General features: G+C 51.5%; 1 protein-coding gene and 1 long non-coding RNA gene across 51 annotated transcripts in view; one reads left to right on the plus strand and one right to left on the minus strand.

The window, feature by feature from the left end:
- Window positions 1-26,263, minus strand: part of CELF4 (CUGBP Elav-like family member 4) — a 311,899-nt gene extending 285,636 nt beyond the window's left edge. For 6 of the 50 annotated variants that reach the window (XM_070452902.1, XM_070452921.1, XM_070452899.1 and 3 more), the window contains exon 1: window positions 25,557-26,243. In XM_070452902.1, the coding sequence (XP_070309003.1) occupies window positions 25,557-25,842 (286 nt within the window). In that variant the 5' untranslated portion in view covers window positions 25,843-26,243. Of the gene's footprint in view, window positions 1-25,556 lie in introns of all 50 variants that reach the window. The other 44 variants (XM_070452916.1, XM_070452911.1, XM_070452909.1 and 41 more) reach the window with 20 other exon arrangements.
- Window positions 26,264-26,472: 209 nt separating this feature from the next.
- Window positions 26,473-26,895, plus strand: LOC139030398 (uncharacterized). The gene is made up of 2 exons (XR_011482768.1): window positions 26,473-26,573; window positions 26,782-26,895. It is a non-coding gene; the product is annotated as an uncharacterized lncRNA (long non-coding RNA).
- Window positions 26,896-27,141: the final 246 nt, after the last annotated feature.

The following is a 27,141-nucleotide window of genomic DNA, read 5'->3' on the forward strand; positions in this document are numbered from 1 at the left end:
ATAATGAATAACTTTAAGTATGGGCTTCCCTGGTGGCTCAGATAGTAAAGAATCTGCCTTCAATGTGGGAGACCCGAGTTTGATCCCTGGCTCAGGAAGATTCCCCTGGAAGAGGAAATGGCAACCCACTCCAGCATTCTTGCCTGTAGAATCCCATGGACAGTACAATCTGTGGGGTCGCAAAGAGTTGGACACGGCCGAGCAACTAACACTTCCACACTCTCACTTTCTTACATTTATACCGCCAGCCCAGATCTTTACTCATCTCCAGGATCATAATCCACCTGCCTTCTTAATGTTGCCACTTGGATGTCTAATTGGCATCTTCTCAGCCTGGCCAAAATGGGATTTTGATCTCCCACCCTTAAAAGGTGTTCCTTCCTGGTAACTGGCACCACCAGCCATCAAGTGGCTCAAATAATTTGGGGCTCCCTGCTTTCCCCTCGCTCTACATCCAATCCATCAACAAATCCTGGGACCCCCTATCTTCCCAACACACCCTTAACCCATCTATTTCTCTCACCATCACTGTCTAATACACACCCTCATCATCACTCCCCCGGCTCCCTGCCTCCCCGTTTGCTCTCCAAGAGTAGCTGGTTTCCCACAGCAGTCAGAAAGATCTTTGTGAAATGTCTGTGAGATCAGACAGTTTCCAGATTCTCACTACACTTAGAATACAATTCAGACCCCTTCTCGACTAAGGAGATCAAATCAGTCAACCCTAAAGGAAATCAGTCCTGAATATTCATTGGAAGGACTGATGCTGAAGCTAGAACTCCAATACTTTGGCCACCTGATGCAAAGAGCTGACTCACTGGAAAAGACCCTGATGCCGGGAAAGATTGAAGGCGGGAGGAGAAGGGGACGACAGAGGATGAGATGGTTGGATGGCATCACCGACTTGATGGACATGAGTTTGAGCAAGCTCTGGGAGTTGGTGATGGACAGAGAAGCCTGGCATGCTGCAGTCCATGGGGTCGCAATGAGTTGGACACAACTGAGCGACGGAACTGTACTGAACTCAACCTGCCAAGCCAGACACCACTTTCCCCTCCCACATCCCCCTCCCTATTCCCCCCACAATGCTCCTGTCACAGTGGATTCCCTCCCGTCCCTTGCACACATTCCTGCCTCTGGACCTTTGCATCTGCTGGTTCCTCTGCCCAAAGAGCTCTCTCCCTCCATCTTAACTTGGTATTTGGACCTCAGCTTCACTGTCAGATCCTGTGGCAGAGATGCTCTTGGCTCACACAGTGTGGAACAGCTTCAGTCACTCCATACATCATCCATACATTTTAATCCTCAGTGTGGCACTTAATTTTTATTTTTTAATTTGTCATCTAAGTCCTCTCATGAAGATATAAGCTCCAGGAGAGCCAGGAGTTGTGTCTCCAGCAGCTAGATCTGTGCCTGGCACAGAGTGGGTGATCGATAACTATTTGTGAATGAATGAATTATTTAATCCTGATGGTGTTTGTCTGAGAAGGCTTTTTGCCTGGGGTAGAAGTGTGAGCTCATGAATGTGTTTCCTGGACCGGCTCTTGTGTACGAATTGCAAGACTAATTAAACTCATACATATTTGTGGAAATGCAAATATAATTTTATTTACCAATGACTGTAATAAAGGTAAATGCTCCTTACTTAAACAAACAATTCACTTTGGGAATAGAGCTGTAAACAGAAGCAATAAATAAACACTCGTTATTGAGTGCTTCCTGTGTATCCACCGAACTTCAGGAGCTGGCTCTCCTCATCTTCCATCATGTTTATGCGTGAAGAAGTTCCCATCCCTGGATGGCGGACTTGACCACAACCGGGATGGGCACCCTTAACCAAGCCTGTGGCTCTTGGGGGGTGCTGCTTGGCATCCCGGCTCTGTCATTTCCTTCATGTGTGACCTGGGAAGCTACTTAAACTCTCTGTGCCTTGTCTGTTTCCTTGTCTGCAAAATAAAGATGGAAAATGAACCTCCCTCCTCGGAGAAACGGGAGTACGAAATCACACAACACAGCCGAGATGCTTGGTTTCGTGCTGAGTGCTCGGTAAATGATGAAGGCCTGTTAACCATTTCACTTATTATTCTATTATTATTACGCTTATTACCATTATCCAAGCCTGTTCTAGATGTTTCTATATATTCTCATTTAATTGCCACGATAACCCGTGGAGCCTGTGTTGTTACTCTCGATTTACAGGCTGGGAGCTCAGAGCTCGGGAAATAAAAGACTTGCGGTCATCATCCACCGCTCAAGCATGAAAATTCGTCTTTGGACTCCAGCTGAAGTGCTCTCTCCACGGCGCCACCACTGCCTCCCCTAGTTCCCTGGGAGAAGCTGGCGCTAGTGACGGCCAACCATCACTCCGTTTCCATTTCAGCTTATGACCAAGCCCCAGTCACAAGCAGTTCAATCCCTCTGTGGGCTCATCACGGCCAGTTACCTCCGACCCCCGACTGGTCTCTTAGCAACTCCTCAAATCTTCCCACGTTTGCCCATCCACCTCCAAGAGTCCCTCGTAGTTGTGCAACCCTGGGCTTTAAATCCAGCCTGAGCTTCGCCTCGTGGCTGATATACTGTGAAACGGGAAGTGTTCTCAGAGGCGATTGGTTTCATCTCCATTCTCAGGTGAGAAAGTGCAAATCTAAAAAACCCAATGACTTCCTGCAGGGGTCCCTGCCCCAGAACCCAGGCCTTCTTCCCACTTCCAAATCCTGAGCACAGGAGCTGTGTGCAGCCCCCTTGACCAGGCACACAGTGGTATCGGCTACTGGTGGTGGTCGGTGCGGGGAGGCTGTGTTTCATATGCTTCGGGTGTCGTTTTCCCCAGTGTTATTTCCTCTCGAGACTGTGAGCCACTGTAGCCGGGGGCTGTGGCTCTTCTTTGGCTTCTGACACAGCATGAAGCCCAGCGCTGGGCGGGTTGGAGACAAGCAACCTCGGTGCGTGTTGCTTCTGAGCGGAACTGTCAGCCAGACCTAAGGAAAATCACCGTGACATTCACAGGAGCATCTTTGGGAAATGGAACCACAGGCACCTTTTCTTCTTCTCCGTCTCCATCATGTTAATTTTTTCTATGAGTCTTGCTCACAATGGGAAACATTTATAGTAAACTTAATGTTAAAAAAAGCAACTGGCCTGTTCCAGGGCCAAGGGGATGGTGCCCTCAGGTGAGTGAAGGTGGTCACCATGGATGTGTGCTGGAGGAGTGTCTGGCCAAGGCCTGCAGGAGAGTCTGTTGGGAGCTCACGGGGGAAGCAGAGGTGGGATGGACCCAATGGACGTGCACTGGCTGGGGGCTGGCGCCATAGATCGGAGGCCCCGGGTGGAGGTCTGCGCTGCTGCTGAGGGAGCCAGCGCTCCTGGATGATCCTCCGCAGAGGGCCAGCCTTTGGGCCGAGCGGGGTGGAGGGAAGAGGGTCACAGGGCGGGGACCGTCTGCGCAGAGTTGCAGAGCTGGAGCCGGTCTCCCAGGAAGCGAGGGGCAGCGAGACCAGAGGCGAGCGTCCGGGCTGCGGATTCTCTCCCTTCTTTTTCTTTTTCGCTTGTTATTCAGCTACAATTCATCTCAGGCTTACTGTGTTCCAGGCACGGTGCCAAACGCTTTGCCTAGATTACCGCATTTCATACTCAAAATAAACCCATTTAGACAGTTTATAGTTTCCCATTTGCTGGAAGAGGAAACTGAGGTTGGTCCAGGAAGTAAAGTGGCTACCTTGTTGATGGAACAGCTGGGATGTGACCTCAGGACTGCCCGTCTCACAGCCCCTGGACACCTCTGGAACCTCGACCCTCTCTGAACGGGATCTCAGGGGGCTGGAAAGCCAGGGGAGGTGCTGAGCACAGCCATGACCAGCTCCAGAGGTTTGGGAACAGAACAGTGTCGCCCATGTGTGTGTCTCTGTGTGCGTCTATGTGTGTATCTGTGTGTTTATGTGTGTGTATCTGTGTCTGTATCTGTGTGTTTATGTGTGTGTATCTGTGTGTCTGTGTGTGTATCTGCATGTTTATGTGTGTGTCTCTGCATATCTGCGTGTATATGTGTGTGTCTCTGTATCTGTGTGTCTATGTGTGTCTCTGTGTGTCTGTATGTCTCTGTGTCTGTGTGAGTATATCCATGTGTCTATGTGTCTGTCTGTGTGTATCTGTGTATCTCTGTTGGTATCTCTGTGTGTGTGTATGTCTATGTGTCTATGTATGTGTGTTTGTGTTTCTGTGTGTGTCTGTGTGTCTATGTGTGTGTCTCTGTGTGATCTGTGTGTCTATGTGTGTGTCTGTCTATGTGTGTCTATATATGTGTGTGTGTGTGTCTTTGTATGTGTGTGTGTGTCTTTGTATATGTGTGTGTCTCTGTGTGTGTGTGTATGTGTGTCTGTGTGTGTATGTGTGTGTATGTGTCTCTGTGTGTGTCTGTGTATGTCTCTGTGTCTGTGTGTCTCTGTGTGTGTCTGTGTGTGTGTTTCTCTGTGTGTGTGTCTGTGTGTCTCTGTGTATGTATGTATGTGTCTGTGTATCTATGTGTGTGTGTGTCTCTGTGTGTCTCTGTGTCTGTGTCTCTGTGTGTGTGTCTCTGTGTGTATCTGTGTGTCTATGTGTCTCTGTGTGTGCCTGTGTGTCTCTGTGTGTGTCTGTGTGTGTGTGTGTGTCTGTGTGTCTCTGTGTGTTTCTGTGTGTGTGTCTCTGTATGTGTTTGTGTGTCTGTGTGTGTCTGTGTGTGTGTGTCTGTCTCTGTGTGAGTCTGTCTGTGTGTGTCTGTGTGTCTGTGTGTGTGTGTCTGTGTGTCTGTGTGTGTCTGTGTGTGTCTATGTCTGTGTGTCTGTGTGTGTCTGCGTGTATCTGTGTGTGTCTCTGTGTCTCTGTGTGTTTCTGTGTGTGTTTGTGTGTCTGTGTGTCTCTGTGTGTCTGTGTGTCTCGTGTATGTGTGTGTGTGCCTGTGTGTCTCTGTGTGTGTGTGTGTCTGTGTGTCTGTGTGTGTCTCTGTGTCTCTGTGTGTGTCTATGTGTGTGTGTGTGTGTCTGTGTGTCTGTGTGTTGTGTGTGTGTCTGTGTGTCTCTGTGTGTCTCTGTGTGTGTCTGTGTGTGTCTGTGTGTCTCTGTGTCTCTGTGTGTGTCTATGTGTGTGTGTGTGTCTGTGTGTCTCTGTGTGTCTGTGTGTCTGTGTGTCTCTGTGTATCTGTGTGTGTGTCTGTGTGTCTCTGTGTGTGTCTATGTGTGTCTGTGTGTGTCTCTGTGGCACCTGTGTGCACCTATGTCTGGATGAGTGTATCTGTGTGTGCACCCACGTGTGTGAAGAGAAAATGTGACAGTGTTTGGTCAGGACCCTTTTTTAACTGGTGGGGAAGTCATGGGGCTCCGGCAGTCACGCGGCAGTCTGAGGCGGGGGCCTTATGTCCAAGCACGTGGTCCTGGCTGTGGGGAGGTCGTCCCCCTGGGAAGTAGGCTGTCCCTGGGGCCACAGGACATCAGGGGACGCTGGGAGGGTGTCCAGCTTCGAGGCAGGAGGGAGTGGCAATCTGGGCTGGGCCCTGACCATGGGCTGGGGGTCCCCACAAGGCAGCTCTGGAGACCCCCGAGCTGTCCTTCAGCTGCAGTGTCTGCCCCATTTTCAGGGAATTCCGAGGTCTGGGGCGGAGGCCAGGATCCTCATTCCTCATCAGATTTCAGGGGAATTTGGATACAGGTGGCCTGGGAAAGGCTGGGCAGGGTGGAGGTCTGGCCTCGGGTGTGGGAAGACAAGGCAGGCTCACCTAAGGGCTCTGTGTGCGCGGGGGCCGCCTGCTGTGGATCGTGCAGGAGAATCCAGATGATGACCCTGGATGTGGGCAGAGGGCTGTGCCCTTGGAGTCCAGGGTGGCGGGTCCCTCCAGATAAGCCCAAGACCTCGGAGCCCGGGGGCAGCAAGGACAGCGTCCTCCTGCCTGGCCTCGGAGCAAAGTGAGTTCATACAGGGCTGGGCTTACGGAGAACCTGCCCTTCCTGCCTGCACCCCAGGAGCTGGATCCACCCCAAGTGGCCCAGAGATGAGGCCAAAGAACCGGGCCCCTGCAGCTAGATGCGAGGGCAGGGCTCAGGGACTCTGCACGCCCGGACAGAGGGGCCTTCAGCCAGGAGCACTTCCTGGGAGGCCCACCCTGGCCTCCTGCGTGCTATCCTTCCCTCAGGACTCACTGCTTCCTTCCTTCTCAGCGCTGCCTCCGGCCTTGCTGGTGGGGTATGAGTGCCGTCTGCTCCCACCCAGATGGAGACAGTGGGGAGGGGGCCCTGTCTCCTCGCATAGCTGCGACCCCACCCCACCCCAGCTCCCCGTCTGTGTCTCTCTCTCTCTCTCTCTCACACACAGCCCCACACTTTCGGCTGTCTCCAGGAAGAGCTGGGTGCTCAGGACTGTACCTGGGGAAGCTGTGGGCAGAATGTGAGAAAAACGCCACAGATGGCCCAGTCGTGCAGCCACGAAAGCAGTGAGGTCTTGGGAGGACAGTTTCCCTTAGCGTCCCACCACCTCAGGCTGCCCACACCGCTCGGGTGGGGACTCTGCTTCCCCCCGACCTCCTCACTCATCCCCCACACCCGGGCCAGAGGCCCCACAGAGACCTCCCCCACGCACACTGGCAGAGAACTGTAGGAATGCCCAGCCAGGGAGTTGGACCCACCTTTTTGCTGTTTCTCACATGCACTTGGTAGAAACTCTAGTCCTAGGCTTATAATCTGTCACTTACAGACTGGCCCACCCGGGCCCATTACAGCCCCCATATGCTCGCGTCCACTCAGCACATCCGAGCACGCATGTCCACGCGGCTCCTGGCCTGGGCCTCCCTAGCTGAGACTGCAGTGTGCTTACATGGAGGTGGTGTGCATGCTTGTATTTACACACACACACAGACACACACACCCGGTTCTCACAGCGGCTCCAGGGAAGGGCTCCAGATCCCAGCGCTCTGCTCAGACCCAGAGCCTCAGGATGGGAGCTGAGACGCTCCAGCTGTGAGATCCCCTTGGGCTGAGAGAAAGGGGGGCCTCCTGGGCACGAGTTTTGGGATGAGGGAGCTTTGTGGCCATGCAGGAACAAGCGGGAGCCCCCGCTGCTCTCTTCCTTCCCTTTCCAGAGCCAGGGCAGAGACCAATCTCGACAGCTGACACACGCACACACACGACCCACACAACATCAGCACATGGGTTACACGCACACAGGACGCAGCAACACCAAACACAAGGAGACAACACGCATCCACGCAGCACTCCTCCAGAGGACACCGCACGCCAGCACCACGGCCGTTCACAGCCGTCTCCATGGTCCCCAGAGCTGTGCACGGAGCCTCACCCCCCGCAGCCTGTCTGCACATTATGGTCACATGGAGTGGGGCAACACCACACACACACACACACACACACACACACACACACACGGCCTCCAAGGGCAGCCCACAGCGTCTCCTGTCCAGCAGGTCTGGCCCACGTCTCTTCATGGAAGAGAAGCCCCACCCCATTATCCTGGCGAAGCCTCAGTTTCCGTATGCTTTGTTCATCCTCCAGGTGGTGAACACTTAGAGAACTCCTCAGGATTTTATCCTTGAGAAAACCATGTTTCCCATTCTCTGACGAGCTCCTTGTCATTGCTAACCCTTTGCTCCATGGCATGTGTGTGTGTGTGTGTTCTCTTAATGTGGATGCACAGGGCCACTTTGTCTGCCAAGCCGGGAACAAGTGTGGTTCCATAGACCCACGAGAGCCCTGCAGGCCAGGAACAGGCCTGGCTGGATAGCAGAGGGCTTGCTGTGGGAAGACACCCTTCCACGTCGCTTGGAGCCACAGAAGAGGCAGCCTGAATGCTGGCCTCCAGGACAGACCGGCTGCAACCTAGACCTGTTGTCTGATCCCTTCCAATTGCTGTTTCCTGGAGGCACCTCTTTGCTCACAGGCCTGGCTTTAGCAGCACTAAATGTATGGGGCTAGAGGGGCAGAGGGGGAGTGGGGTCCTTGGAAGTTCTGCTCCAAACTTCTCCAGGACCTTTCTTGGTGCGCCAGGCTCCCGCAGGTGGACACGGAAGGGCAACGGCAGAGGGAGCGTTCTCAGCAAATGCCTTCTGTGGATTTGCTGATTTCTAATGAGGATTTGGCCTGGACTTTTATGAGGCTCCTGGACCACACAGGCACTGAGGACTCTTGGCCTTTGGCCTAAGAAGGCTGAGAGGTGAGCTGAGGGGTTAGAGGGCCCCCTCCCTGCCTGTGAGCTGGGCCTGGGTCAGCCCTTTCTCTAAACCAGCTGGTTTTAATTCTCCTGCTCAAGAGGGATGGGGCTAAATTGTGTCTGTGGCCTTGTGGTTAATTAAGCCTTGTTGAGGTCTGGTGTTTTCGAGTGTGTGCTTCCATGTGAGTGCATGCATCTATGTCTGATTGCATACCTCTATTGTGCATCTCTATGTGTGTCCATGTGTGTCTTAGTGTGTTTCTATATGTGCATCTGAGAAATGTATTTATATATGTTGTTACCTGTATTTTGGGGTGTGTGTAGTCTGTCCTCAGTCACTCGGTCATGTCCGACTCTTTGTGACCCTATGGACTGTAGCCCACCAGGCACCTCTGTCAGTGGGATTTTCCAGGCGAGGATTCTGGAGTGGCTGCCTATCTCTTCTCCAGGGGATCCATATTCAAGTGTGTTCCTATGTATGCCTGTGAGTGTATATTTCTTTGTGTGTCTGTATATGTGTGTGTCTGTGTATATGTGTATCTCTAACAGGGTGTATATGTGTGAATTACCTCTGTGTGTCTGTAATGTGTACGTGCACTTGTGTGTGTGCACGTGTTTTCAGAGCCTCTGTGAAAAATGGTGTGGAATGATTTAAGAAAACGTTAGCCTGTAATGTCACAGGGCTTCAGCATCCCCATCTGTAAAGTGACGGCGATGGGAGAGATGATTTTTTTATTTACTTCCATAAAGGGAGCTGCAGTCATGGAAATGAGGTGGGCTTGAGAATATGACAGATTTGGTTGCAAATCCTGGCTCTGTGTCTCTGTAGCGTGTAAGCTCCGTCGAGTTGCTGCTCTCCGAGCTTCCGTTCCCTTGGCATTCAAAGGGGCACCGTGACACCTCAGTCACAGTTTCGTCACGAGGATCGGATGAGATAAAATAAGCAAAAGTCCTATGTGTGCCGTGTGGTAGGTCCTTTGTCAATAGTATCTCCCGTCCATCCTTGGGCCCTGAGGTCAGCACGAGCAGCCTATTTCTGACGGAGCAGGACTTTCAGAGCTCCCTGTGGTCTGATGCAGGTGCCGGCACTGAAGACATGACATGACATTGAGCCTGGAGATTTTAACTTTCACACCTGACTTCCCCTCCTCTCAGCTCCTTCCAACCTCACAACGACCCTAAGAGGTGGGGTGAGCAGGGGTCACTGCCCCGATTCTAGAGAGGAGAGAGCTCTGAGATGGGCATCTGGACAGGGCGAGGCCCAGGTGTCCAGCTCCATTTTTGGCATGCTGGCCACTTCTGCAGTGGGCAGTGTCCAGGGTCCCAAACACTGCCTGCTCCCAGGGCCCCCTCAGAGGATCCAGGCTCTCTTGCACTGTCAGGCCCAAAGCAAAGGAGATTTCTCTAGACCCCCAAAGAACACAGACCATCTACTGGACAGATTCAAAGAAGGAGCCTTTTGCACAGAATCAGAGGAGGTGGCCGGTGGCCGATTCTACCCTTCGGAGGAATCATGAAGGAATCATGGCTGGTCAATCGTTGAGTCAGCTCCGATCTGCCTGTAAGGAGCAGATGCCCCCTTCCCTCATGTGGATGGCCAAGGCCAGATTCAATAGCTGTGTCACCCACCTCATGTATAGGATTTGACTCTAAGTGATTCTTGCTGGCTTCCCCAAATCCAAACCACCCCAGAGCAGAGTGGTGTGGCCCCAAGGGCAGGGGAGCAGATGCCCTGGAGTTACTGAATTGACTCAGTCTCCCAAGAAGATGCGCTCAGCTGCACATTTAACTTTACACAGGTTGGTAGGGAAACAAACAAACCAAATGGCCATTTCTTAAATCATTGCTGCCCTTTGGCCAGCGGCTGCCCAGCAGGCCAGGCCCCAGGAATCTGCCTGCTTGGCCAGCAGCCAGGCCCCTGCCCCCTCTGGTTTGCCTGGGCCCCTTCCCTGGCTCACCAGCACCCGTTCTGAGTCTGAGCCGCTCTGCTGAACCCTGGCAGGATTTGACCAGGTTGTAATTTTCCTTCATGATCCCTTTTTCATTTTTCTTTATAAAAAAGGTATCAACTGTACCTGATTGCAAGAAGGATGAAAGAGGTAATAGACAAGAAAGCACTTTACAGATTAAAATGCTATATAAATGGAAGGCATAGTAAAACATAAATGAAATATATAATTTAACATCCATGATACAGTCTATAAGATGCAAGGTCTGACTTTAAATGACCAAAACACCTTTGGCACATAGGTTATATAGGTATGGTAAATGGTAAGATATAGGACTTAATTTGGTATATAACGTGATTTAGAGTACACACTGTGATCCGTCGGATTATATAATACCTTATGACATATCACATTCCTAGCACAGAGGAAAGTAGAATCAAAATCAGTCGACATTAGGCTATTTCGGCATTCGAAACACCAGCCCCAGATTTGCGATTTTAACAGCTGAAGCTGGGATGGCGAAAACTAAAAATATGAACGGGGAAGACATCTCCATCGACCGGCAACATGGCCCACGGGGCGGGGGTCTGTGGGACGGAAGAAACCCCAAGAATAGGTCTGGGGAGAGGGCCTCTTGGGAGGAGGTGGAGGAGGCCTGCTTGGCAGTGATTGTTCCTGCTATTTATGAGGCCAGATGAGGAGCTATAGGGCTTGCCGTGGCCCCCGAGTCTGCTGATTAGCTGGAGATTATATTGATGATGTAATAAAAATTCACTTTGTCTATTAAGTTTCACCAGGACAATCAGGAGAGATTAGATAAAAATCAGAGGAAATGAATAATAGAATGGAGGAGAAAAGCCACGAGCCTCCCTCCCTGCCATGGTCTCTGTGGGTCTCCCCTATCTCTGCCCCAGCAGGGCCTGGGTCCAGAAGCCCCCGGCCCCGCACCCAGGCAAAGCTGAGCTGGCAGCGTCCCCGGGCTGGAGCTGGGTTGCTCTCCGGGAGGGACTTGGTGCTCCAGATACGGCGCTGGTTTAAGTTTACTGACTGTGTTTAATATTTGATTAGACCTCTGGCTTGGCAGCCTCCTGGGTGCGCAGGCCCTGCCGGGAGACAGGCAGGGTCTCAGCCCCTCTGCTGCCTGCATCCTTGGGTCCTGCGGCGTGGGGGCAGGGGGCCCACGTCCATGTCCTGGCCACACAGTTTTAAGCCAGGCTGGTCCATGCCCGGGAGCAACCAGAGGCCTCCTGGCCCCACGGTGTCTCTCTCTGGCCTGGTCTGTGCTGGAAATTCCCCCTTTAGGGATGTTTCTTAGGGTTACAGCCTGGGCTCTCAAAGGTCCCCGAACGAGGCACATGTCACCAGTGATGGTGACGCATTAAGGTCCATTAGCCGCTAGGGGTGCATCTGCCCAGTTTGATTTGTCAGATCAGCAAGAGGCAGGACTTGGAAGGGACATGAAAGGGAGGTCATTTGGGTAGGGGACTGTTGTCCCCTGAGAGCCTGGGGCTTGGGGCTTGTCCCCTGGAGGGGCTCGGGGGAATGCAGAGGAGGCTGGGTGACAGTGACCTGGGAGGGCACCGGAAGACCATGTCACTGACCTCCACGTCTCTGCGGGGAGCAGCCAGCCGTGTGCAGTTATTCCAGCTCCCTGGCAGAACCCAGTTCTGATCCTTTCCTGAGAAGCCCCAGGGGTCGGGATGATGCCAGGGCCAAGCGCTATGGAAGGCCTGAAAGAGGAGTCTCCCTCCCCTGAAGAGTGGGTCACAAACACACCAGCATTCGGGCCCCTAAGTGTCACCTCATCTCTTCCTGCCCCTCTGGGCTGGGTTTGTCTCCCAGAGAGGAAGGAGGTGCCCCGATTGCTCCTCCGCAGTAAATGTGCTGCCCGGGGAGCCTGGTGCCCTTGCCCTGGTGAGCTGTCCACCCTGGGAGCGGCTCCTCCTGGAGTCTGCCAAGACTCCTCCGGCCACAAGACCAGCGTCCCCCCAGGAAACACTGTCCTCGGCTTCCTCCCACTGCCTGGCTGCCTGCAGCCACTCCTGAGCTGGGGGCCCCCCCCAGATGAAGGGTGGGGGGCCGGCGAGAGACTCTTACCTCTGGAACCCCCAGTTCACCAGTCAGGGCATTCAGCTGAGTAAGCCTGTGGGGGACAGTCTGGACTCCTGCCTGGGTGACAGGAAACATGGGCACGGGTGGAAATATTTCATGAGTAATTTCTCAGCCCAAGTGGGCTGCTGTTGGGACAGCTGAAGGACACTGCAGCCCCAAAGCAGGTGAGGCCTGTCCTTGAAGGTCCTGTGTGTGTCCCCAGCTCCCTCACACGTATCTGCAAACCCCCTACCTACCCTTGCCCCCATCTCTTCTCCCTCAGCCGAGCTGGTGGTGGGTCCAGATTTATTCAAAGTGAGACATTCCTTTATCCACCAGCCAGAGAATGAGACTTCACTGCAGTGGGACAAAACCGAAACATAATAGAACAAAACGAAACAAAACAAGCAGGCCGTCAGCGAGCCAACCTCCCTGCCCGACTCAGCCGCAGCATCCCAGCCCCGCTGTCCCCACCCTCTCTATCTGGGAGCCTGGGCCGAGCCCCCTGGGCAGGAGGCTGGTATCCCTATCTGATGTCTCCCCTGCGGAGGGCTGCTTTCGTTCCCCATGCAGGACACCCATATTGGGTAGTCTCCTCTCTTTGCAGGTCTGCTTCTTCCTAACACACCCAGTTATTTCATGGTGGTGACGGTGGAGTCTCACCTTTCGGGGAGAGAACTTGACCTTCTGGACACCTGAGTCATGTGTGAATCTGCCTTCTCGAGGGAGCCCTGTTTCTGCCCCATCATCCCAGGTTCTTCCTGGTGCAGGGCATGGTGTGGCTCCCCAGTTGGAATGCCACACTTGCCCTCTGCTTTGCAGAAGGCTGCCCCCGGCCCCAACGTTGGGAGTTTGACGACGTACTCCTCCTGGGGCTGGTCTGGGGTCGTCATCCTAGCAGTCGACTGGAGCCGATCCATACCCCTGCTCCTGCCCCAGCAGGATCCTCTGCCAGCCTTAGGGGACCCTCTTCTCCCGGCCGCGGAGCTTCTGCTGCAGACCAGCCCGGCTTCGCTGACCCGGGTCAGAACGCTCAAGAGTTACTGTTTGACTGAGAAACTTGAGAAACTCAGGAGAAACACACCAAGGCTTTGGAGACAGTGTGAGTCACGGGCAGGGGTCTCGCTCAGATGAAAGCCGGAGCCTGGCCGCCCCCTGCTCAGCTCCGTGGCTGCCACCCGGGCCCCTGATCCCATCTCTCCCCTCCTCCCCCGGTCCAGTTGTCTGCCACTGTGACCTGATCTGCGGAGTGGCCCCTCCCTGCCACCTCCGGGCACGCTTTCCCCATGGAGACACTGCCTGGTCATCTCTGCTGCACTCCTCTCTCTGGGGACCTGCTCTGGCCCTTGCAGCCCCAGGCCTCACCCTCTGCTCCTCATTCCAGTGGACTTTCAAAGCTGCCCAATACAATCACAACAGAACTGACTCTCGAATAAATCTAATAACTCGCTTATTGAAATCATCAAGATGAGAGCGAAGAGGAGGTCTTGGTTTTCCCGAAAAAGAATTTTAAAAACTGCAAGAGGAAATGAGGCCTGGCAAGAAGCCAGTGGTGGCCCCTGCTCTGCGCCCCTCGCTTGATGGGACCTCGGTTGGTGCCCTGGGGTCTCGGCTGGACCTGGGGGGGCGGGTGAACCTAATGATCACTCATGAACTGGCCCTGCGGCCGGGCCTGGATTGTCAGGAACACGGTCGAGTGTGCCAGTGTGTCTTCTGGGGGGCATTTGGGGAGCCCGTTGCGGAAGCTGAGAGATATAACAATTCAGAGCTGGACCCGCATCAGACCCCAAAGTATGGAAAAGATTCTGGTGTCCCAGCATACGGAATGAAGAATAAAACTCATACTAAACCATACACTAATTATTCATGTTTGGAACGAAACAAAACACACACGCATACAGAACTACAGCACTTTCTCTGGATTTTCTGATTCTCCTCTTATTTCGCATTGGTGCTGTTTGATGGGTGCCCTTAGGTGCAGGCTCAGGGTCCCATGCAGCCCACTCCTGCACGGGGCTCACCCGTGTAAGAGGCAAGCCTTCCTCATCCTGTAGGGGTAAGGAGTGGGGTACGGGGCCGAGCCAGGACTGCGGCAGGATCGGTGTCTGGGCTTCAGGGACCTGGCTTGAGAGTCGGAAGAGGGCAGGCGACTGCTGGAGGAGTGGGGAGCCCTCCCACAGCACAGTTTGGGGGCTCCTCCCCAAAGTAGGGAAAGTCTACAGGAGAGGCCCAGCTTCTGGGTTTGGGCTATTCTCCTTGATCGAGGCCTTGGGGCCCAGGAGGTGGTGAGGCTTTGTGAGCGAGGCGGGGGTGCCCTTGGGTGCTAGGACCTGTCTTCCCCCAGCACCTCTGTGGCCACACCCAGTGCCTCGTCTGGGTTAGAGAGGGGAGTGGAGAGCAAGGTGGAGATCTGAGAACTGTCCAAGGTAGCCTAGGCTAACGAGGCAAGGCCGTTAGCCCCAGGGGGTGGGTGGGTGATTGAGCAGAGACTGGCCAAAACCCTTGATCCCAGGGACTGGGTGTAAGCGCCTGGCCGGGCTCTGAGTGTGCCTGAGGCCAGGAGGGGGAGACAGGTGGCCTGTCTGCTGAGCCCAAGTGCTCCCATGCCAGCCACCCAAACCACTTCCTCTCCTTCCTCCTCATCAAAGGTATCTCCCCTGCACCTGCAAGGCTCTTTTCCTGTTATCCACCGTCACCCCACTCAGGGACCCGGCCTCTAAGGCAGTCTCCCTTCCAGCCGCCTCCACAGGCTCTGGGAACAGAGAAAAGAAACGAGCCGAAATATCAGCTCTGTTCTCTCTCGGCCAAGCCCCCAGCCACTGGAGTCTCTGCTGTCCACTCCTTCCCCAGAACATCCGCCCTGGTGCTGCCCAGGATGGCCGAGGAAGACCATGCATGGTGTGACCTGGGCTCTGGCAGGAAGGCCGTGAGGGGCCAGGGCGGGCCTGCAGTGATTCCAAGGTCAGGGATGCACGGCCTTCCCTTTTCTTCCTGCTCACTGTGCCTGGAGGTGAGCCTCAGCGAGCAGGAGCCTGCTACAGTCCAGACCACTCCAACCCCACCGGCAACACCGGTGAAGCAAGATCTTAAGCCTCTGGCTCCTCTGGTCTCAAGAAGCTAGTCATGAGGTTGATTGGATTGGGTGTCTTTTTTCCTGGGACCACCCCTAAGCTGCAAAGGATACACACTGACATCCCCTGGGGGCCAACGTCCCCCCCATGTACCTGGCAATGCGGCTCCAGGCTCACACTGCCCCTCAGAGACGGACCTCTTCACCCAGCAGGCTCAAGGATGCTCACTGTGCTCCATCCGATGAGACCAAACCAAGCCAAGTATCGATTTGACAGAAAGATATGGATATGTTAGGTGGATAATGGTGAGGGGATCCTATTTCTTTCTTTTCCTGTTCAGAGAACACCTCTCCTCCACCTCACCCTGTTGGAAAGCAGAGGCCGGATGAAGGAAAGTGTGCTCACCGGTCGCTCAGGGACACCTCCGTCTCCCTGGGCTCCTTCCAAGGGTTCAAGACCAGGGAGCCTCTGGGAGCAAGGTCTCCCTTTCCCACCACGGCAAACACTCTCAACGTCTTCGCCTCTCCATATATTCTTAGAACCAGTCAATATGATTAATTTTACATGGGCCTAATTTCCTGCTTTTGCCACGGAGTCCTCCCAACCTCGCCCATCAGCAGCGACATGATACAGTTTCTGGTTATATTGGTCAACCAAGATATTGATATTATTAATAATGGATATCTATATGCTGACCTTTGTCCACACAACTGAATCACTCTGCGCTGGCTGTCACATTTCTTTAAGAGGTATTGATAAGCCCATTACTGGAAGGGCATGTACAATATTAGGTGTGTGATTTCACTCACCTTCAAGCATCTCCTGTGCAAATCTACCCTTGTTGGGTGAGCTGGTGTGGGTAGGGTGCCATGTGCAAGGGGGAGTCTGCAGGTGTGTGCTCGTGTGGTGAGTGTATGTGTGTGTGGACATGCGTGTGTGAGTGTGCATGTGGATGTGTGTGTCTGACTTGAACACCGGCCCTTTTAGAGCTGATCAAATAGTCAATTAGAGCATTATAGGGAGGTAGCAGAATCAGAGAGTGCCTACAAATACACTGTGATGTAGTGTTTGATCTTTGGATGCCTCTTGTCTCCTAGGACTAGCGCAGGAGGCTTGGCTTTATAAGGATATTATTAGGTTGATGCTTCCTTCTCTCACTGTACCTGCCAGGCAAGAGGCAGTGCTCACTGGGACCAGTCTGGCCAGAAGCAGCCACAGGGAGCTTCCCTGAGGGCCACGCTGCAAACTGGACTTTGGGGCCCTGCTGCTCCCAGCCTCGGTCTCTGAATCTGTGCAGTGGCAGCAATGCATCTGGCTTGCTTCAGGCCAGAGAGGGAGTTTGACTCAGCTTAGCCTCCCAGCCTTCTGTATGGAAATTCCCAATCAGAGGAATGCTTGACACTCCACAAGGCCTTGATGTTCCATACACACTGGGAGTGTGGCCCGTTGCCTACTAGAAGGTTGCCCTGGTAGAATGCATGTATTGTGTGCCCACGTGTGTGTGCACAAAGGCACACAGATCTCATCGCGTCTCTCCGTAACTGCTGTCATCTCTATAACTGCTGTCATTCCTATGTGGGTGGACAGTGTGTCAGGGACAGTGCCTCCATCAAATCTGTCTACACTGATCCGTTCCTGTTTGGATCCAGACACACTCACTTGTCGGGGGAGCCCCCTCTCTTGCCCCTGTAAAGGGGAGCCAGCTAGCTAGAGAGATCTTTTGGATCCTCAGACATAGTGTATGAATAAACCAGACATGGATTAATTAGGTGTGACTGCATCATTAAATTAGAATAATGAACAAACAGCCATGTATGGCATTCAAATCTGCCTAGAACAACTCCAAAGGTTGCTTTCAAGTAAGTCACCTGTCAGTTTGTGGGTTTGGGGGACTCTGGAGAGTGAGGTTCCTGTCATACCTTGAGAAGTGGACTCTTTAGGCACCAACTATTCCAGGCAAGGACCATTCTTCAGTGGGCACCCAGATTCTACCACCAAATCCAAACAATGGCTTGGTTCGATATAGCATCATCTATGCACGCTTTGGCTGTGAGCATTTCTCAGAGTGAAATATGACAGTAGCACGGTGCTCAAGAGACAGGAGGGAGAAGTTAAGAGGTGTGGGCAGCGGATGTGAAATGTATCGATCCCGTAATATTTATGTGGATGCGCACATATGCACGTGCCCCCACACACAAACACACTCACACACACATACACACACACATCTTTTCTTTTCTTTTGCATTTCCATGAAGTCTGTTCTTATTCTATTGACCCTCTCCGTTTCAGCCAGATAGATCTGAAGATGAACTAAGTCCCAGTGGTGTAATTTTAGAAACAGCTGCGCAGCGGCGGCCCCATGCCCTCGGTGGGCAACACCCCTCTCCCTCCCCATCCTAGGACAGAACGGCTATGCAGTAAGCTGTGTTTGTCTTTAACAAAGAGGAAGAAGCAACAGCTCAGAGAAAAAGAAATGAGAAGGAAGGTCGCTTGCCTCACCTCCAGCAGTGGGATAGCCTCATGCAAGGGGGGGCTTTGTTATAGCTAGATCTGTTAAGTAATCAGAAACCTTTGATCTGGAGTCGCTCTTAACAAAGGTGATAATTAATTAAAGCAGAGTGTATTGCACTAAAGTAACATTGCGGTCAGTTTATGCGCTGTCCCGAGCCGGCCTTCGGAAGTCTCCGTCAATTAAACTCTAGTTGGAGGCCAGTTCATTATCAATTCCCCGCCCCCCCCCCCCCCCGCCCCCAGCCAAGCTTTGATCAATATTTTTTGGCTGTTCCATCCTCACAGAAGCAGCGCTGTGTCTGTGTCGGCGAGGGCACTGGTTTATTTACATCTTGCAGATAGCCACGTAGGATTTGTTCCTGAGCTGAGCTGCTGGGAATCGCTTCGTTTGAGTGTCAGTCGGCTCATGCTGGCGGGGAGATACAAGGGAGGATAAGGGAAACCAGAGGTGGAGCGTGCAGAGGGGAGCAGCCCCTTGAGCGCACGGTCCTGAGCGCGTCCGCTGCTGCTCCCAGAGGGACTCAGAAAGGAGGGCAATTGCCCTGGGGCTGCCCACCTGACTGCTTTGTTGGTTTCTGTGGGCAGAGCTGTGGCTTGGGCTTTATACCCATCCCGGGGCCACTGGAGATCGGATGAGTGGAGATGGAGGAAGCCCTTAGGACAAGCACATCAACTCTGGAAATTCCTCTGTCACTATTTCTACCCCATCATTGTCCTTTTGCCCTGACATCTTTAACCACACCCTCATGTCACCAAGTGGAACATGGATCTTTCTCTCCAGGCCCACTGTGGGATTTCTGAGGGCATCTTAAGTAGCAAGGGGGGAAAGAAAAGAGGGAGATGGAAGAAGACGATAAAAGGGCCTCAACAGAGCTGGGGGCTCTGTTCCCCTCACCTAGGCTATTTGGGCAGGATTAGATGCTTTCTGTGATTCTTGAAGATATGTGTATTTGAAGGGCTGCAGAAAAGGTGAAAGTAAAGGAAGTGAACATGTTTTCCTTGCAGAGAGACCCAAAGGTGGGCCACCAGGTCCCTGCCACCTCCGCATGCATTCAGGTTAAATGCAGCCCTCTGCTTGCCAGGGCCTAGCTCGACTGACATGGCCAAGTCCTGTGTGTGTGTGTGTGTGTGTGTGTGTGAGAGAGAGAGAGAGAGAGAGAGAGAGAGAGAGAGAGAGAGATAGCACTATAAGAGGAAAGTAGGACTGGGATGCCAAGGGGCAGCAGGTGGGGTAAAGAATGCAGTTGGTGGAGGGAGCGATCCCTGCAGAGAGCTGGGCTCTGTGGTTAGCCACTGAGATTTTGGATGCAAGGTCATTTCTAAAATGAGTCAATAGGTGAGCAGAAGTGGGCAAGCCTTGGAAGAGCAATGAGTGAGGGGAAATGAAACCTCTCCCCGACCTGGACACTTGGGTGGGGATATCAGGCTGATGAACAAGAGCACACCTCCACACTGGAACTTAGATCATTGACAGATCCAAGCCACGAGTTCTGAGGTGGAGCATGCACGTCAATCACAAGGACAGCATTATTCTCTTTTCTCCATCAACCATCTCCCTGACCACATATACAGCCTTGCAATATGAAACTATCCCTAACATCATCTCCATGCCACTTGAATTCATCATGTCTTCCCTGCACACACACACACACACACACACACACACACACACACACTCACTCACATTTACACCAACACCCACGCAGGCTGCAGCAACTTCCCTCCCCCAGCCCTCCAGTACCCAGAGACACACACAGGTTTTCACACCCTCCAGCTCTTCTCTCAGCATGTCACATGGGATTTCCCTTCCAAGTTCAGAAGCTGCTGCAGTTTCAGCCACTGTAAACCAGTTCTCCCAGCTACTGGCTGGCATTTGGGCCTCCCAATTTTCAGTTTTCTTTTTTTCTGCCTATGATGTTGGAACTTAATTTCTATTGCCTCTTCCTCTCCTCTATGGAGTACTCATTCCAGATCTTCTCCAGTGGGATCCCTCCTAGGTCCGTTTGGAAACTGACCACCTTCCGGTGACGTGGAAGGTGTGAGTTGTGCAGTGTTTTTCCCAAATCCGTCAGAGGCAAATGAACCCAGCTGTTTTCTCAACCAAAGAGGTGGTGTCTTGGATATCTCCTCAGGCCTCACTCAGAAACTCCTCTCCCATCCTGGTCTATAAATTACAATAACGAGAATGATGGTGATAATAATGACAGTGATGGCCTTTGCTCCAGTCACTGGAGTGTGCTGAAATCGCTGAGTATTAGGAATGCCCCCTGAAAATAAGCTCCTTGAAAGCACTCTGAAAACTTAATACACAGAACAGAGGGGACGTTTGCATATCTGTGGCATGCATTTTTGTAACTGTTTTCCTTTGGGTTGTTTTTAAGCTATGACTTCATTCAAGAAAAGCTTTTCTTTTTGTTTTATTTTGGTTTTTTGTTTGAGAAGCCACAAACATCAGCCAACTGGAGCAGGTGGAGAGAGTGAAAGTATGCCAAGGGGGTTCTTTCAACCCAATCTAGAATTCCCATTAAAGCTGAGTGGGGGGGGGGGGGAAGAGTGTTAACATCTCCCTGTTGAATTGCAGTAAAATCTAGGCCAGCCCTGGTTCCCATATGTGTGGGATGCGCTTAGTCATGCTTGCACATGGATGCATGTACGTGCACATGTGCAGATTAATTTATTTCTGTGTGTGCGTGTGTGTGTGTGCACACATGTGTTGATTCTCAGGAAGTGTGATAAATGAAATCATGCACAACCAGCAAATAACCACCAGCATCTTAAGTAAACTAATAATTTCCCAGTAGTTTTTTTCTTTACTCCTAAATAGAATACTTAGCAACATCTGGAATTTGGAGGTTTTTAAAAAAGGGGCTGTGGTTTAGATTTATTTTAACTTTGCAATGATTACTATTGCTAATTTCCTTTAGTGAAACTTATTTTTTAAAACGTTTTTCTTCTTTTTTTATTACAGCACTCTCATTTTCCATCTCTTTCTCACAAGGCAAATCTTTCTTTTAAAAGCTAGATGTGTGTCCAGCCACTCTGCCAGTGTCTTTCCCTGGACAGAACAGAATTTTTATTTTTCCAAAGTGTTTTTTTTTTTTTTAAGTTCATCTTAATTGAGCTGATGACCATGCTGATACTTTGGCTTCCCTGTGTCTTAGACTCATTTGAAAACAGAAATCAGATAGAACCTCACTGGCTTTAATTCACCTACCTCGGGAAAAAAACAACAATGAGCTCTCTCAGCTAAAGTCAAGCAGCGGAAACTCGGTTGTTACATCTTACACAAAACTATGAGACATAATTTTATGAAGCTGGTCACAAATCACCCAAACATAATCATAACCCTTGCTCTTTCCCTTTCCCCCAGTTGCACTTCAAATCAAGGGGCTTGAGGAATTTCCTACTCAGATACCATTGAAATGAGAGGTTGTGAACCTGACGATGAGTATATTTCAAAATGATATACTCTCCAAGCTCAATTCACAGAAGGTTCCATTACTTTGTCCCCACCCTCCCTCTGGATGTAGTATGAAAGTATGAGGGGGTTGAACTCCCCGAAGCTTGGCTCCCGGATTGGCAGCCCCCGGGGCTGCTGGTAGAGTATATTTTCCTCCATGTAGTTGAGGAAAATCTCAATGCAGAAGGGTTATCCAGGCCACAGATCTGTTCTGACTAGTTAACAAGAGGGACTGTGATGAGGACTTGGCTGTTTAGATTAAAATGCATTGCAGGCTCTGGGAACAAGCACACATCAGTAGTAAAGGCTGTTTAAACCTTTGGGGACAGCCCTATGTTTAGATTACATTAATTCATAAATATTATACTAAATACCACTTAAATTGGACTTAAATGACTTCAAAGATAATGCATTATAATATGGCTATCCAGAGAGCACTAGTCTTTATGTCTCCCAGTAACTCAGTCTTTGCTGCCTCCTATCCTGCTAGACAAAACCAAAGTTATGAATGGATTGTGGCTTGTTCATGTGTGATCCACTAACTGCATGTGTGTGTGTTAACAGTTATGACTATGTGTGCGTATGTATTTTCAGTCCTGCCTCTCCTCTCCAGAAAATACAAGGAAAAAAAGAGAAATAAATAAAAAGTGAGAGAAGGGAAGAATTAGACTAGTGGGTGACCTGTTTCTTCCTCCAAAGGAGAAAATTTCTACAGGAAGAGGCAACATTGGTCCTCAGCTCACTTTTGCTGCTACCCCGGGAGTTTACCTCTCTCTTCTTTAATCAGTAGCACAATGTCTTTCTCTTTGGAGCCTGGAAAAACAATCTTTCTCAAAGTGCTTTTAACGGGGGAGAAAAGGAGGCTCTGAGTTGACTGGGAGAGTTTGCATTAAACTGGATTGTCTTTCCTAGGTGTTGTTTCTTCAAATTGTTCTGGGCTTTTTTTCTTTCTTTCTCACTCTGCCTGGCACCCAGATCTCCCTTTGCCCATTTGCTTTCTGGTCTCCAGGGGGGTGAATTTACCTTTACAGTAATCACCCCAGTCCACAACTGCTATTTGCTGCCTCCCCAGCCCAACAGCCTTTCTCTGATACGGCTGAGTTTGCTCCACAACACCCACCTACTCCCTCCTCCAGACTCCCAATTTGACTGGAGTAATTGCCTTTTAAGGTTCACTCTACGCATGGCAGGTATTCCATTAACCCTTAGAACTCTTTCCTTCTTTAGTTACCAGAGATGGCAGGTGGCCAACAAATGGATACCCACCTGAAATCTCATGCACTTAATTTAATTTTTACTTATTTTTTTCTTCTTCTCTTAACCAATAATATACTTATTCCATCCACACTGGAGGCCAGTATCCTATCATGTCTCTCAATTTTATCCCAGTCTGATTCATTAGAAGTTAGAAATTCAAGCAGGGGAAAGAAAAAGCCACAAATATACCCTGAAACCAGGCTTAACAAAGGCACGTTTCTATCTCTAGCCTCATGTTTTAATTCAGAGTTGGGGGAAATCTAGAAGCCAAATGCAACTCTCATTCTTCAAGCCTCATCATGCTTTTTGACTTAACAGTAATTAATCACCAATGGCAAGCGAGTAATTTTTTAAGGTGGCCAGAGGCTTATTTTATCAGGATTAGCTAATAAATCAGGCTGTATCACTGAAGGAAGAGTTCAAACTCTTCTAGGACTGAATAAACCAGCCCTTGGAAACTGTCTCATTTATTCAGCTCTCTCGGATCTTCCAGGCACTGTTAGGGACATTGTGGCCCAACCTTGCCTATAAAAATCCAAGGGATGGAGAGGCAGGAAGTTTCACAGGGAAAAATATATGCTCAGGCTCTGAAGGGTGAGCTTTGACAACGAGGCACCCAGAGCCAAAGGGCCTGCCTGCCCCCGACTGAGCCAGTTTAGGGGAGGAATTATTTAGAAAATGAAGTTTGGCTTGTCCTAGGAATTCTGGCCAGATATGTGTATGTATGTGTATATATATATATATATATATATATATATATATATATGATACCACTATATCTTAACCTTCTCTGCCTTCCTGATGTAAATAATGATAATTCTACATCTTTACTATAATAAAAGGGAGCCCCCAAAACCATCAGAAACAGAGTGATGATACCAGCGGGGGGTCTTGAGAAAAAACCAAGGAATATTGTTTAAGATTATCTTCATTTAAAATAAAGAAGCAAAGAAAGTGCTCCAACCCAGATCTCACAGGGAGCTCAGTTCTTCACAACTGTCTTTTTGCCTCTAGTGGATTCTGATTTTTTTAAACTTTAAAATCTCAAATCCCCACAAGAACCTATCATTAAGATGGGCAAAGAATTTCCCTACCTCTGGTTTTTAATTTTCATTATTGCTATTTTAAAATCTGGGGACATATTAAAATGACAAAGGTTTGATACAAACCTTGAGTAGCTTCTAGGGAGCTTGATTGGAAAGGGAAAAACTACAGAGATATGGTTGTCTTGAGAGGGAGGGTGATAAAAGGGGAAAACAAATATTATTTAGAAGACTGCCTCCCCATTCCACCTTTCCAGTTTCTCTTCTGAACAGACATTTTCTCCATATTGAATAAAGGTTGGTTTCTCTTTCCATTACAGCCCCCACCCTCACCCCACCCCAACAAACCCAGTATATTTCCATTCTGCTGTGTTTTTGTGCTATCAACATGCCATTAACTTTAAGATTTACTCCTCAGCAGGCAAGCTGGAAGATGCTAAAGCCAATAAAAACTGCTCTCTGGGACTCCAACTATGAAGAGTTTGGAGCTCTGCTTAGTATTCGGATGAAGGGAGGGCTGGAGAAGGAGGGAGGTTGTGATAGTGAAAACCACTGCTGCTCAGAGAACCAGACAGCTCCGCACTCTGCACCTAATGTGCCGGAGGATCAGCTCTGTTCATAGCCCATTTGTGGCCAGGGATGAGGCTGCTCTCTGTGTGTGGGTGGGTGTGCGTGTGCGTGTGTGTGTTTTCATCTTTAAAACCACCAGCTCTAACACAGCACCTTCAGCAGCTCTCCCCACTACTGTTTATTAAAAACGGAACGTCCATACACATCCCTTACAACTTCCTTAGCCCGGTGCTCCCTCTCTGCCTGACGATCAATCTCTCTCAGAAAGCATTTAACTTGCCCACACAGCTCCAGCCCCGATTAATTCCCGCTGCACATCCTATACATTACTGTTAGGGAGCAAGCACTGGGCTAATTTCGTCACCCACCAGCCACCCACACACATTCTACAACTGAACACGTTTGGGGCTCTGCCTTAAAGATAATAAAACAAGGAGAAAACAGGCAGGCTGCAGACAATTCCCATGACCACTTTCCTAAAAAGTTGCTGGGTTTTAATTCTTTGATCATTCTGATTCCCCCTCCTCCAAGCACTCACTAGCAATGATTGCTTCAAGGGAGAGAAATAATGTACTATAAACCTCTCTGCACGGTGAGTTTGGGATAATTTAGGATACACCCTCCAAAATGCCTATCTTTCACACACACATTTTTTCCCGAAGCCCTGCCTGATTTCTTGAGAAGGGGAATCATTCAGGCTTCCCTGACCCCCCACTCTACCCAGGGGATGGCTGGTTCCTTGCTAATTCTTGCCTTAGGTTTTGTCCCTCTTTCCTTCAAACAACCAACCCCCCACCTCCTCCTCCACCACTCAAACCACAACCGGATTATTCAGGCACACGGCTCGACAGGGAGAGTTTACTGTCAAATTGATAGCGAAATAAAAATATCTCTTTGAATTTGTCACCTTTCTTCTTTTTAGACGGCTGCGCTCCCTGCTACTCTGACCCGGAGCGGAGAAGGAGAAGACCATCTCCTGTTAGCATTTTCAGCACCACGGCGGTGGACAGCACCCTTGGTCCCCGGCCGACTGGAGAGCCCGCCAGTCCGCTCAGCGTCCCGGGCTCGGCCGGCGCAGCCGTCCCCATCCCAATCTTTCAAGTCGCTGGACCCAAAAAGCCAAGCCCTGATTTCTCTCGATCCTCTCTCTCTCTTTCTCTTCTTCTGCTCCCGCTTCTCTCCTCACGAAATCGCGTCTATCATCTTCTTGCCCAAAATCCAGCCTTGCCCCGGCGAACAGCTCCCCCATGCACCCCAGTCCCGGTCTCCGCTGCCCGAGCGCCTCCCTCCTCGGCGTCCGCCCGAGGCTCCCTCTCGCGCCGTCTCCCGCTCGCTCGCTCGCTCGCTCGTCGCCGGCCGCCCGGCCCGCCCGCCCGCTCCTTCTCCCCGGCAAAGTTGGGAGGGAAAGGTGCACTCACCTTTGTGCATGCCTGTGAACCTGTCCTTCAGAACCGTCAGCTCGTAGATCTTGCCGAACTCCTCGAAGAGGGGCTTGAGGTCCTTCTCGTCCAGGTTGCGGGGGATCTGCCCAATGAACAGCTTGATGGCATCGTGGTCCTTCATGGGAATGGTCGACGGGTTCCCCGGGCTGTGGCTTAATCCGTTCATGTGCCCGGCGCTGCCCGGGCTGCTGCCGAGCCCGCTGGTACTGAGGCTCGCGTTGTCAGCCTGTCCGTTTGCTAACGTGGCCATCTTTATATACATAGAGAAAATCTTCTTTCCTTTTATTCTTTCTCGCTCGCACTCTCTCGCTCCTCTCCCTCGCAAGCTCGCTCGCGCTCACACACGCACACGCACACACACACTCGGGTTCTCTCCCCCTCGGTTGCTCTACACCTCGCTCTGCGCTCGCTCTCTGCTCTCTCTCTCTCTCTTTCTCCTCTCTTCTCTCGCTCGCGCTCGCGCTCTCTCTCCTCTCCCCCCTCTCTCCCTCCCTCTTTTCTCTCTCTCTCTTTCTCTCTCTCTTTCGGTCTGATCTGATTTTTTTTTTTAATTTTTTTTTTTTTTTTTTTTTTACATTGAACAGACAGGATCTCTGTCCTTTCCGTTTAAACAGGCTGGACCGGTTCAAGTTCGCAGTCAGACCAGGGGTGGGGGCGGCGAGTGCGCGAGCGCGGCAGAGGGGGGCGCGGGGCCGGGAGAGGGTGAGATGCGGCGGGCGTGGGTGGGGGGGGGCCCGGCGCGGCGGGCGGCGGCTGGGAGCCGGGCGGCGTGGGGCGGCGCCGGCCCCCCGCGCCTCCCCCGTCGGCGGCCCCGGCGAGCGGCGGTGGTACAGTCCGAGACGGCCCCCGGCTATAAATAGCGCCAGGCGCATGGCTCTTCGGGAGGCGCTGAGATTCCGGGCCCGGCGGCCGCGGGGAGCGGGTGCCAGTTAGGAACGGGGCTGCTGGTCTCCTCTTTTGCGTTTTGGGGGTTCTTTTTGTTCATAGCAGCAGGTGCAACTTTTTGTCTTTTCTTAACAAAACAAACAAACATTGATTTTCATTTTCTCGTGGGTATGTAGGGGGGCGTTAGCCACCGAGCTGCGCTCTATTAGGGCGCCAGGCGGGCGAAGCAAAGGCTGGGATGGCGGGCGGGGCGGCGGCGAAGGTAGAATGGGCGCTTCTTTTCCTCCCATCTGGTTCCCTTTATTTATTTATTTAGACTCGAAAAAGCGAGCCGGCTTGGAGGAAGTCCGCCCAGCGATCCGAGTGCGCATTGATCAGTGTCGAGAGAAAAAAAAAAGCTACATAAATATATATTATGTGGATAAATCTATAGACAAGAGCTCTGTCTCTCTCGCGCGCGCTCTTTGCTTTTTTCCCTCCTCGCATCCCCAACCTGCCAGAGCAACCCCAAATCTTCGCCCTCCCGCAAAACTGTCTACCGCCAACCGAGCTACCTGGGGAGGACGGGTCTAGGGAGCAGTCGGGCCGCGCCGGGGGGCCGGGGCGTAGAGATTCGGGGCCCGACCCTCGTCCCAGCCCACCCGCGAAGGCTGGAGGTGGGTGTTTCCGTCCGGGA

This window comes from Odocoileus virginianus, chromosome 22 (assembly GCF_023699985.2).
Source record: "Odocoileus virginianus isolate 20LAN1187 ecotype Illinois chromosome 22, Ovbor_1.2, whole genome shotgun sequence".
Classification (NCBI taxonomy): Eukaryota; Metazoa; Chordata; class Mammalia; order Artiodactyla; family Cervidae; genus Odocoileus; species Odocoileus virginianus.